Genomic DNA, 13,062 nt, shown 5'->3' on the forward strand with positions numbered 1-13,062 from the left:
AGAATATGACAGCATCCCAGCTGAACTGTTCAAAATCTTGCGAGATGATGCTGTCAAGGTAATGCATGCCATATGCCAGCAAATTTGGAAAACACAAGAATGGCCATCAGATTGGAAAAAAATCAACTTATATCCCCATACCAAAAAAGGGAAACACTAAAGAATGTTCAAGCTATCGAACAGTGGCACTCATCTCACATGCCAGTATGGTAATGCTCAAGATCCTGCAAGGTAGACTTCAGCAATTCATGGAGTGAGAATTGCCAGATGCACAAGCTGGGTTTAGAAAAGGCAGAGGAACTAGGGACCAAATTGCCAATATCTGCTGGATAATGGAAAAAGCCAGGGAGTTTCAGAAAAACATCTATTTCTGTTTTATTGACTATTCTAAAGCCTTTGACTGTGTGAACCATAACAAATTGTGGCAAGTTCTTAGTGGTATGGGGATACCAAGTCATCTTGACTGCCTCCTGAAGAATCTGTATAACAACCAAGTAGCAACAGTAAGAACAGACCATGGAACAACGGACTGGTTTAAGATTGGGAAAGGAGTACGGCAGGGCTGTATACTCTCACCCTACCTATTCAACTTGTACGCAGAACACATCATGCGACATGCTGGGCTTGAGGAATGCAAGGCTGGAGTTAAAATCGCTGGAAGAAACATTAACAATCTCAGATATGCAGATGATACCACTTTGATGGCTGAAAGCGAAGAGGAACTGAGGAGCCTTATGATGAAGGTGAAAGAAGAAAGTGCAAAAGCTGGCTTGCAGCTAAACCTCAAAAAAACCAAGATTATGGCAACCAGCTTGATTGATAACTGGCAAATAGAGGGAGAAAATGTAGAAGCAGTGAAAGACTTTGTATTTCTAGGTGTGAAGATTACTGCAGATACTGACTGCAGTCAGGAAATCAGAAGACGCTTAATCCTTGGGAGAAGAGCAATGACCAATCTCGATAAAATAGTTAAGAGCAGAGACATCACACTGACAACAAAGGTCTGCATAGTTAAAGCAATGGTGTTCCCCGTAGTAACATATGGCTGTGAGAGCTGGACCATAAGGAAGGCTGAGAGAAGGAAGATAGATGCTTTGGAACTGTGGTGTTGGAGGAAAATTCTGCGAGTGTCTTGGACTGCAAGAAGATCAAACCAGTCCACACTCCAGGAAATAAAGCCAGACTGCTCACTTGAGAGAATGATATTAAAGGCCAAACTGAAATACTTTGGCCACATAATGAGAAGACAGGACACCCTGGAGAAGATGCTGATGCTAGGAAGAGTGGAAGGCAAAAGGAAGAGGGGCCAACCAAGGGCAAGGTGGATGGATGATATTCTAGAGGTGACGGACTCGTCCCTGGGGGAGCTGGGGGTGTTGACGACCGACAGGAAGCTCTGGCGTGGGCTGGTCCATGAAGTCACAAAGAGTCAGAAGCAACTAAACGAATAAACAACAACTCTCACACGCATACGCACACACACGCACAAACACACAGAGGCAATGTGCATAGCTTGATTATTCCCTGGAGAGAAAGTGCACATGGATGCCACACAGAAGTTTGTTACATTGAAGAAAATGCAGAGGCTTCTGAAAGCTACTGGTAGTAAAGGGGTGGAAAGAATTCCAGATGCTCAACTCTGTGGCTTTATAATAGTTATAAAATCCCTCCAAACTGCAAGTAATTGAAATGTCTATTGATTTATTAATCACTGGTGCAGGTTTGCTTAAAAGCAGAACATATTTTTTTTTTAAAGCAAGTAAGAAGTGTTATTCACGCAATATAGCTATCTAAATGCATATATTGAAATCAACCGATTAAAGTTGTTAACATGTTGAACAGTGCTGGAATATAAATGACACATACTGTTTAAAAATCCCAAGGAATAATATGAGGAAGTGTACTAAAGGCCACTTGAATACAAGTTATGTTCCCTTTTGGATGTCAGCCAAAATCTGAGAAGCATCTCTGTAGCAGGAAGAAGTATTTTTTTGGGGTGAACAAGGCACAAAAATACAAGTTATGATTGGCTCTAAGCTGGAAATTCAGGAAATAAAGCTGGCCATTCAAACTCTAAGGAACTGCAACTGCAATTGAAAAGGAATTATTTAGAAAAGGTGGTTTGAAAAGGCTAATATTTGAAATATTTTACCAACATTGTTTTTATGAGATGTTGCATTTTGGACTTTGCAGTGACTGAAAGTTTAGCAATGTTGTTTGTTTTGTCCACTGTTTCTCAACCTTGGCAACTTGATTTTGAAGTTGATTTTAAAGGTAAGAGTGATGGAGGATCTACTTTAGTTTCCATTGTTCTGTACGTTCTTCAGAAATAAAACAAATGACAAAACGAACAGTCCTCCGCCCTTTGCCTGTGTTTGGATCTGCAAAAGATAAAAAGAAACTGGAGAGCTCTAAGGATAGGGGGCTCCATATTTCTAGGTGGTTAATTTTCATCTTAATCTGAAGCTAAGGGATCCATTTGTTTGTTGATACATTGCAAGGCCTTTTCAATAATTAATCTTTTTGTGAGTTGTTATTTTTGACTCCTCCCAGAGTTATGTTGTGTAAGATGGGTGGCTCTATAAATCTCTTAAATAAATAAATATGTTTTCCAATAATTTAATTTTTTTTTAAAAATGCAATTGCTGTAGGTTTTTTGATGTGAAATCTTTCTGGATATGCAGCCTGTCCCTGAAGAAGCCTTCTCTGATCTTCCCTGAATATGGGACAACCAAAGGCCAGGCTGTCTGGAAATCGGGGGAGCCTGTCTGCCTGCCTGCCTTCCTTCTTTTCCTTCCCTCCTTCCCTCCATCCATCGTTCTTTCTCTCTCTCTCTTTATGGGAGAGGAGGGTTGTACTCAAAAGTGTTTCATCACTGCTCAGTCCTAGGCAATCAGGAATCCCAGTGTAAACATGATTGTTAAGTTTGGCTATTTTGTGGCAAAAAAAAAAGTCAGCTTTGCATTGCCCTCATCTTATGTGGGAGTGGAAATGGAAAACATCTCCATTGTCCTGGTAACCTCACTGATGTGGCTGTCTGCCCAAGCAATTTGCATTGCTAATCAGGTCCTGCACAGCCAAAATGCACAGTCAGAGATGCACATCTATGTACTGTCTCATCTGCGCAACTGGATCAGAACCCTGCAGACTGGTGCAATTTTCGTAGGAACACATTACCTTCTCTTCACACCCTGCCAAGATTTCGCAGTCAGTTGTGCACTTTTTGGCAAAAGGGCCCCAAAATAGTTGAACGAGCTGGAGATGAATTTTGCCAACTGCCTCCTTTTTTTTTCAGAACACCCTGATTTTGTTAAAGTTTATAAATTAAGTTGACCGCACAAGTCAGCACAAGTAGCAAAGCATGCTATTAGCACTTAATTGTAGATCAAACACACACACACACACAGAGGGCAGTTTAACATTTACAAGAGTAAAAAATCAAAACTCCAAAAGATGGCATCATCTTCAGGGTAATTATCAGCCAACTATCTCCCCCATCCACAGAGATAAAAAAAGAGACACCACCACCAATCACCACCAAGCCTAGTGAAAGAACCATGTTTTTAACGCTGCCTTAAAGACCAATAAAGTTGGAGTGGAGCAAATTTCTAGGATGATGCTACTCCAGAGGTGCGACAGAGAAGGCCTGCCTCCTAGGTCCTGCTAGATGGCATTGCCAGATCTTACGGAGTGGGCAGAAACCATGGGAGTGGGTCAGGCAGTCCTTCAAATAACTAGGCCCTAGGCCATGTAGGGCTTTAAAGGTAACAACCGGCAACTTGGATTGCACCCAGAAGCCAAACCAGTACAGCTCATGGGCCATGGATGTTACATGAGCAGGCCATGGCCTGCCCATCACTGCTCATGCCATTGTATTCTTCCCCAGCTGCAGCTTCAAAATAGTTTCCAAGGGCAGCCCCATGTACATTGCAACAGTCCAACCACAAGCTGGCCATGTCATGAGTAACCCTAAGGAGAGCCTCCCATCCAGAAAAAAATGCAACTGGCACCCAAAGTAAACCTGTACAAAGGCCTCTCTTGGCTACAACTACCATGTGCTCTTCAGGCAAGAGCTGGGACTCCAGGAGGACCCCTAGGTGGCACACGAGATCCGAACGGGGTAGTCCGAGCCCCATTCAGGGCCAGAGATAGAAATCTGTCACCACCCCATCAGTTCATTGGTGGCTCTCATTTCACATTGTTAGAAATAGAGCCAACACACAGTTTCTGGATAAAAATACAAGAGCAACCTTGTATAAGGAAACTGAAAATCCACCCACCTTGTTAGTGAAGGTTACTGATGCTTAAATCAGTGTTCATTCTTGTTCTGTTTACTCTGATTCTGAAAATAGTTCCTTTTTGCATTCCACCCCTCACTTACCACGGTCCAAAACAGCCATTCTAAGCACTGTATGCTAATCCTAAATAATACAGGTTTACCAGGTCCATAGATACAAGCATGGGACCTTCCCAGGCTCTGCCTATTACCCCACTCCCAACATTTTTTCAGTGGGAAACTGACATAACAAGGCCCAGCCCAGCTTCTAGCATGATCTTGATTGATGGCCAAAAATATATGTTAAGAATGACACTGGTATTCTTACAAAATAAAAACAGGAGGAGCAACAGCAACTTGATGGTTTATTTAGATTGCAAAGTAGGTGTATTTTCATAGACTGGAAAAGGGTGGACTTCATGCTTATTTATTCATTATTTATTTGTTTTGAGGCTTACTAAATGTTTCACGTTATCTTCTCACCATGAGTTTGGACTAACCATACATTCCTGATCAGTCATAAACTGCTTATTCCAATCAGGGGTTAATGCTTTGCACTTTTAAGAATGGCTGTTTCCAAATTTGTAGGGTGAGGAACATTGGCCCCTCTCAAAATGGAGCAAGGTTTCTTTGTGGCTGTAATGGTGCTCCTCAAATGCAGTTAGGAAAGACTTTGGGGGAAAAAGAACATGGTGAAATGGTATCTCATGGGGGTGCATGAGTTATCTAAGATCTAATTCCAATTATTGATTTGACTGGATGACTGGAGTTGATTCATGGATTGAAACTGATGATTCAGCTTGATTCAACATGTTGATTCAAATCATGAATTTGACAATAAGCAGGCACTTTATGCAGAAGTCCAATGAATTGCTGAATTGATTTAAAAGCTCAGTTCAGTGGGGCAATTTGAATTGATGGGTGATTTGAATGACTTGCCTTAGCATCAAGTTTTTGCATCAAATATTCACACAGTGCTAGGCAGCAATTTGGGATTTTAAAGTGTTTTGATAATATAAGAATATATCCATTGTTGCATAATAAAAGGTAACAACAACATACAAAATCCATGGGGGGCAGCAGGAACGTATAACCAAGGTTGTCTTCCATGACTAGCCTTCACAAATGGTTTTCTTAGGCCTACTGAGGAAAAAAGCATCCCAGCCACAACTAAGCCCTTGTGGTATAGAGGTTAAGGTGCTGGACTAGAAGTAGAGAAATGTAGGTTCAAGTCCAACCTCAGCCATGTACTGTAAGTTCACTGCATGAGGCCAGGCCAGTTGCTCTTTCTCTCTCTCTAAACCCAACTTATGTCAAAGAGTTGTTGTTCTGGGGACCACTAGAAGAAGGGGACATTATACATGCTGCTTTGATCTCCTAAATGAAAGGCAGGATAGAGGGACTAGGCTGAAGTCCCCCAGCTAGCTTTGTGCCTAAGGTGGGACATCAGGGTCTCCTGGTTTCTAGCCTGGTGTCTTAAACCTACACCCAACTCTCAATAAATAAATATCCATATGCAAATTCTGCAAAGGGATGTTCTTATCTCCCAAGATAGTTTGACTGCCACTAGATTAAAGTCTGCATCAATCTCTTACTTTGCTGGCAATGTAACAACAAGGACATGTCTGCCAGTCATCTAGCTAGTTGAATACAGCTTCTGTTTTGCATAGAATAAGTCCAATCCCTGCATCTTCAGTTAAAAGGTTCCAGTAGCAGGCATAGGGACAATGATGTCAAGGTGCCTGAGATGTCACTTGCTGCCCCTAATGCCCATGGTAGCAGGTGATAGGACAGATGAATCCATGGAGGGCTTTAGATGGAACTGTCCACATCCCTAGAGATGAAGGTGACTTGTGTGTGGCTCTCATCATCTGGGATGGCTTCCACATTAAAAAAAAGGATTCTAGATGCAGAGGCAGACATTCACCTACTTCTTTGCACTGCAATCAAAGAAATCAGTTAGAAGGGGCCAAGGGTGGAGTCCAACATTTGCTCAGCACAGGAATCCAAATTAAAGAATCCCAGACAGATGGTGGTCTAACCTCCACTTAAACACACCCAGTAAAAGGGGGACTTATGTTTCTGGGTCATCCTAGAGTGAGGAAGCATTTCCTAACATTAAACCAGAATGTTCATTATTTTGTGTCCTGACTTCTGGGAAGATAGAGAGAAAAGGAAGCTTTTTGTGTGGGACACCCCCATCAGGTACTTGGAAGTGCTATCATATTTCCCCTCAATCTGATATTCCCAAGGCTAACCATGCCCCTGTCCCTCAACCTCTCCTGGAGATAAACATGACTGATGTAGAGTGAAATATTTACCACCCATCATTTGGAAACCCTCGTCGTGATGCAACCTAAAAACACATTTCCCTTTTTAGTGGCTGTGTCACATGGCTGACTCACAGTTTTTATCCATTTGGGCTGCGCAGTCCTTCAAATTCAGTCTCAAAAAGGTGTCTCAGAGCACGTGGGAGTGTGAATGTTGCACCTCCCTGCAACACTGTAAGGCAGCTGTACTTTTCCTAGGATATTTCAGGAAGGAGAGCCCAACATCTTTCTAGGTCATTGGCACTACCTTCAAACTCCCTTATACTTAGGAAATTTTGTTCTCATATTCAGTCAAGATCAGCCTTCTTGTAACTTAAATCCATTATTTCTTTTTCTCCATTCTTGGATGAGAGACACCAAGTCTTGACCTTCTCCAGGAGATTTCTGCAGCCACCATGTGCAGCTCCATCAATCTCTGCTCATAGGATTTAGCTGTTAGTCCCTGGTCATCCTCTTGGCCCTTCTCTGCCCTTGTTCTATTTCCTCTAAATCCTTCATAACATGAGTCAAGATCTAGATAAAGCCCTTCAAGTGAGGAGTTGGATCAAAGCAGAATACAGTGAAGCTGCCAATGGCCAGGACTGAAAAATATACTTCAGTTATTGAAGCATCCACAGGGGAGGCAAGGCAGTTATTGTGTGACATGGTGGTGCAAAATGAGGCAAGTACATGACCCATGTCATTTCTGCAACAATATCATGGCACACGTGACCTCACCACGGCTTCTTCCATTGCAGCTTAAAATTGCATTTGCCCTTTTTTAACCGCCACATCACACACTTTAATATTTATTATTAAATATAAAAATATAGAACTATATATTTAATTTGCAGACAAGTACTATCTCAAGATGTTTTTCACACCTGATGTTATTGAGCAAGCAATTTCCCCATCCTAAGCCTACGCCTTTGATGTCTATCCTCTAAACAAATCAGGAAAACTATCACATATAACCATACTGTACTTTGGGAGCTACATCTCTGCTCCATTTGGCATCTGAGCCAGGCTTTATTCCTCTCTGCAAGCAAGTGTCTGAACTCCAGTGAAGGAAAACCTAAGACTTGCATCATTTCCTTGCCAATGATCACATAAAGGAATCCTTCACTGGGCAGGCAACAAAATGGGAAAGACTCAACTCTTTGCTGAATTCAAAGTGCTTTACATATATCCATCTGGATTTTAGGAGCTGGGGTAGTTGAGAAATTCTTTTAGAGGGATTTTCTTAGAATTTTATTGTATATTTATCGTTCTGTATTGTAAACCACCCAGAGTCCCTCCGGTCGGAGGAGATGGGCAGTGACAAATTTGATAAATAAATAAAATAAATAAATAAGATATTGGGTTAAAAATCTTGCTTAATTCAAGGAAACTTAAGAGAGCAGAAATGATGCTTCACTCATCTGGCCCATGGGCTTTGGAGTTAATGAGTGAAAACAGTATTCCAAAGCATGTTAAGCGTGCCTGAACTCCATGGAGATGGACAATATGCAAGTTATGCAGAAAAACACTTCAGTTCTCTGGGTATTGGAAGGTATAACACTCTCTGGCTTCTTTCATAGATGCAAGTGCAGACAGCAGGAGAGCAGGGAGGTCACCTCCTAAATGTCAAATGGACAGAATTAATCAGCATACTATGGCAACATGGGAGAGAACAAAATAGACGGCCAAGAGTGAAACAGCTAAACTTGCAAAGAGGAATGATCCGAAAGCATGCACACGTTGCAAACGGCATCATTCTAGGAATGGGTGTGGTTTTGCTCGCAAAAAAATTCAGCCTGTATCCCTCCATGTGTTTGCAGTGTTTTTTGCCCTGGCATTGATCTGACCCTTGGCTTATTGAGCAGTAGAATTTTTCATGATTTTAATCATGGAAGAAATTACCTGTACCCTTTAGCGCATAAAGTCATGCAAAACTCAGCCACTTAGTTTTGGCAAGTATGAGGAGAACCACACCACCCAACTGGGTGAAATGGTAGAGGATAAGGTCCATGACTACCAGCATGCAGAACAGCCATTGGTGGTGGAGGGATGGGTGACGTTGGGTTTTTTTGCTTTTGAGCGAGGAAGCTTTGGGCATGAATCATAAGATATACAAAGTTTAAGTTTACATGACAAGAAAAAGCCAGTCCGTGTCTCCACCCTCCCCATCCCCACCCGCTTAGAGAAGTTTAAATGGGCTTGCTTGAAGGAGTCCATATTGAATCAGAAATCCCATCCCCTGTTGAGGACAGAGGCATAGAACCACTTGGAGTGAAAGGGTCAGTATCTGTGTCCGTTTCACCCTCCGCCAAATAGCGTTTTTCTTTCATCCAACTCATTCCTCCATTTGGCCCGAACAGGAAGTCATCTTTGTCTTGAGAGATGCTAAACCCACTTGGTGAGCGTTCAAGTTCCTCATGATTGACAGAGAGCAGCGAGAGGGGGGTGTCACTGTCTCTTGTCATGCTTTGCCTCTGCCTCGAGGAGATTCTGTCCGAATGGGGGCTCCAGAGCTCTCTCGGTGGGGACTGGAAGGAAAGATGAGGGTCCATGAAAGTCAGTATTGGTAGAACTGTGGGCCTTTCTGAGTATGTAGTTGAGAATGGCATGGCTTGCCATCTGCCTGAGTTCTGCTCACTCATTGGCAATGAAAGTGGACTGTGACCACAGTCCTGGGTTGAGAATCCAAAAGGAGGAACTTTGTTCACAGGAACGTGGTGGAAGCTTGGAGACAATTCATGAATGGAAGGCTTGGAGTATTTGTAAATGATGGATTTCAGTTCAGAAAATCGGTTATCCTCAGCTGGGGACATTGCTTCTTTCAAAGTACACGCTTCAGGAACTTGGACTTGCAGCTGTCCCATATGCTGCTTGTGCATGTCTACTAAGAAATCCAGCTTCTTCCCCATGTCATGGACCTAAAAGACAATAGTCAACAGAACTCAACTGGAATAAATAGTTGGCTTTCCAAAATAAGAGCCAACTATGCCCAACTGAAAATACTGTCTAATGCTGATGGACAAGTCTGGCCAAATCCAGGGAGGATCTCTTCAAGGGCAGAGGCACCATCATCTCTTTTAAGGCAGAGGGTATAACTCCCACTCTCAAAGAGGTCTTTGCTGTCTCCCAGATCCAACCTCTCACACCCTCCCACACTTCTTAAAGGAACCAAGTGAGGTATGGATCTAGCCCACATTTAGTAGAACTCATACCAGAAATCACCCTATTTCTTCAGAGTCAACAAGCTGAAACAAATCCCTGGTAAGCTTGCAAGTCCCTACCCCATTCACCTCCTCCAATTATGCCCATGCAGAGTCCAGGCCAGAGCTGATTACAGCAATGGTATCCATGAAGTGCTGCCCCAAAATCTCACCCTGGTGCTCCAAAGGATCTTCCTGCCCCACAAAATGGCATAGATCACCCTAAATAGGACATAAATGCATAATTCATGGATGCAGTGGCCCAAAACCAGGAATGCTTTGCTGTCTTTATTTCCATGGTGTAGGTCTGAACATGTGTTCTTACTCATATCCACTCCCATTCAGTCTTGGTCTTCCTCCACAAGCACCAGGCATCTCTGCTGTCCCTTTCTCTCCCTGGGCTCCTTAGTAAATCAAGAAGCTTCCTGGGATTGGTGTACATGGAGAACCTGCTTAGTTGTGATCTCATCAAACGTGATCTCACTGAGAGCCATTTTGGGGTAGTGGTGAAGGTGCTGGCCTAGAACCCAGGAGACTGTGAGTTCTAGGCTGCCCTTAAGCATGAAAGCCAGCTGGGTGACCTTGGGCCAGTCACTCTCTCAACCCAACCCACCTCACATGGTTGTTGTTGTAGGGAAAATAGGAGGAGGCAGGAGGATTAGGTATGTTTGCTGCCTTCAGTTATATATAAAAAGGTGGGATAAAAAAATAATCACCATCACCATCACCATCATCATCATCCCTGAGGACACCTGCCTGTCCCACCAGATCAAATAGGGTAAGCACACTCCAGGTCCCTTTCCCTAAACATTGCTACCTTGTGGGTCCTTGGAAGTGTTCCTTTTCTGTTGCAGCCTCTGCTCTATGGAACACCCTCCCACTTGAGATCTGACAGGCCCCCACCCTTTTAACCTCCCAGAAAGCATTTAAGAGCAAGCTTTCCCCCCAAGCATTGGGATAGGGTGAGGGCAAAGTGGGAGGAAAATGTTGTGGGTTGCATCAGGGAAGTGTGGTGGTGGCACCAGGTCTTTCTGTTTCTGTTTTTATTGTTTTCTGTTTTTATTGTTGTATATATTGTTTTATTCTTGGGTTGTAAGCCACCCAGAATTTGGTTTTAAGGTAGGCAGCTATACAAATGTTTTAAATTAAATAATTATTTAAACATCTGGTCACCTCTATATTACACAGATCAACCAGGCTCTGAACAAAACTATCAGTGAAATTGCTGAGAACATCCCAAAGCACTCATTTCCTTGAATCTGCTTCATGGCCTCCTTGCTTCCAGAATGGCCCACTTTCTTTTAAGAGTGAAGCAAAGCACCCATGTTGCTTCATTTTGCTCAACTTCACACTCTTCATAGTCTCTCCAGCAACACAAGTCAAGTACTGATGGAAAAGGTGCTTCACACAAAAAGCATTGACAACCATTGCAGAAGACCCTTTTGCTTGCTTCTTCCAGATCACCCACCAAAAGACAGTCCTCTTCTGTTTTGGTCCTTACAAGAACTTAAGAAATATCTGCTGATCAAAGCAAAGGTCTGGCTAATCTGGCATCCTGTTTTCTAAAGTGGCTGAACAGTTGTCACCAAGGAGCGCACAAGCCAAGCTTGAAGAGTCTTCTGCCACAGGTTTATTGATTACCTGCAGTTACTGGTAATTACTGATCTATGGTGTGCTGTCCCAGAACATGGTAAGTTCCATAACTAATTATTAGAACAAGTGGTCATTGCTGGAGCCACCATCACACACAGCCTGGAATATGCAACCCTGTTCTGAAGTCATCAATTTTACCGATTCTTGATCAATCTGATCACTGCAGCAACTATGCGCCTAAAAATAAACCAGTTCTTGAGGGCTGAAGAAACTAGATAGAAACTGAATCTTAGCTTAAAAGTCATCAACTGTATCACAAATTAATCAACAGCACAACATTTTATAATAACTCAATTATGGAGCAGAAAAATACGGACACAATTTGCTGAGTGTTTCATACCTGTCTTTCAACTCTGACAAATTTGCCCATCATACTTTGGTCTTCGGGATCATCTGTGGATGCTTTACTTATGAATGGTTCATTCCTAAAAGGGAATAAGATTCCATTTTACACATAGGCAAAACCATCCAAATTCTTCCTACAAATATTTCTACTTCACAATACATTTACACAGTAGGTTCTCAGCAGTGTCATTTCAAAGGAGGATTTTCTAAAATGCTAGGCAACATCCTTAGTTTGGATATAACAATTACCACTGTGCACATTGAAGCATTATTATTCTGCAGAATTACTGGGCATTCCTGTCCTGTACAAAAGCCAGGGAAAAAATGATGTAAATGTAGCTTTCAGTGGCTTTCGGTGAGTGGCACCCCCAAAAATGTCACCTTGGAGACTGCTGCGAAGGGTAAGAGAATGTTCCTCCCTTTTGAGATTTTCTGTGTCTGGGGGTAGATGGAGGTCCAGGTGCAAAAACCATATCTATTCTGAAAGGAGATAAAAATAGAACATAAGGACTCCTACATCTAGACATATTATATAATGTATAACCCAAAAGCCTGTTCCAAGGACTTAGTTTTTTAAATTGGAACTTCATCTTTGGCCAATAAGTCTAACAAATATAAATATACCTGACAATTAGGTCATCTCCCATTTGATCTGATGAAAAGATGGTTCCTACACCTGTATTCTCCACCAACATCTATAAGTCCTCTCCACCTTAGCCATTCTGAATGTGCTGGAATTACAACCCTCCGAATTTCCAGCTAATGGGCATGTTGGCTAAAATATGTCCAAGACAGTGTTTCTCAAGCTGGCTGGGAATTCTGGGAGTTGAAGTCCACCCATCTGAAAGCTGCCAAGTTGAGAAATGCTGTTCTAGGAGCTGAAGTCTTAAAGCATATGAAGGTACCATATTAAAGAAAGATGATCTTCTTTACAAGAAATTACCATTAGCAAAAATATTCCTTCTTCTTTCCCTCCCTCCCTCCCTCCCTCCCTCCCTCCCTCCTTCCTTCCTTCCTTCCTTCCATCCATCCATCCATCCATCCATCCATCATCTCTGCCTTGACTTCACTGGGTGGCCTTGGCAAGTGAATAGAAAAATAATGCAAAACATAACCAGCTATTATGTGGCTGGGTCACTGGATTTTATAAGATCCTGTCTGCATGGCTCTCCTAACTTGGTTCCTGAATTAACCCATTTCTGGGCCTGCATAGCACACTGAGTGATAAACTAAGCAACCTACCTAGGTTTACTCAAAATACTAAGCTACACACACAAAC

At 42.5% G+C, this 13,062-nt stretch overlaps 1 protein-coding gene across 1 annotated transcript in view; it reads right to left on the minus strand.

Moving 5' to 3' along the window:
• Window positions 1-8,657: 8,657 nt before the first annotated feature.
• The window catches only part of KCNQ3 (potassium voltage-gated channel subfamily Q member 3), a 125,240-nt gene continuing 120,835 nt past the window's right edge, over window positions 8,658-13,062 (minus strand). The window contains exons 13-15 of the mRNA XM_063300277.1: window positions 12,165-12,263; window positions 11,779-11,863; window positions 8,658-9,503 (exon numbers count right to left, since the gene is read on the minus strand). Coding sequence (XP_063156347.1) covers window positions 8,775-9,503; window positions 11,779-11,863; window positions 12,165-12,263 — 913 coding nt within the window. The 3' untranslated portion in view covers window positions 8,658-8,774. The remainder of the gene's footprint in view (window positions 9,504-11,778; window positions 11,864-12,164; window positions 12,264-13,062) is intronic.

Source organism: Candoia aspera, chromosome 3, assembly GCF_035149785.1.
Source record: "Candoia aspera isolate rCanAsp1 chromosome 3, rCanAsp1.hap2, whole genome shotgun sequence".
Classification (NCBI taxonomy): domain Eukaryota; kingdom Metazoa; phylum Chordata; class Lepidosauria; order Squamata; family Boidae; genus Candoia; species Candoia aspera.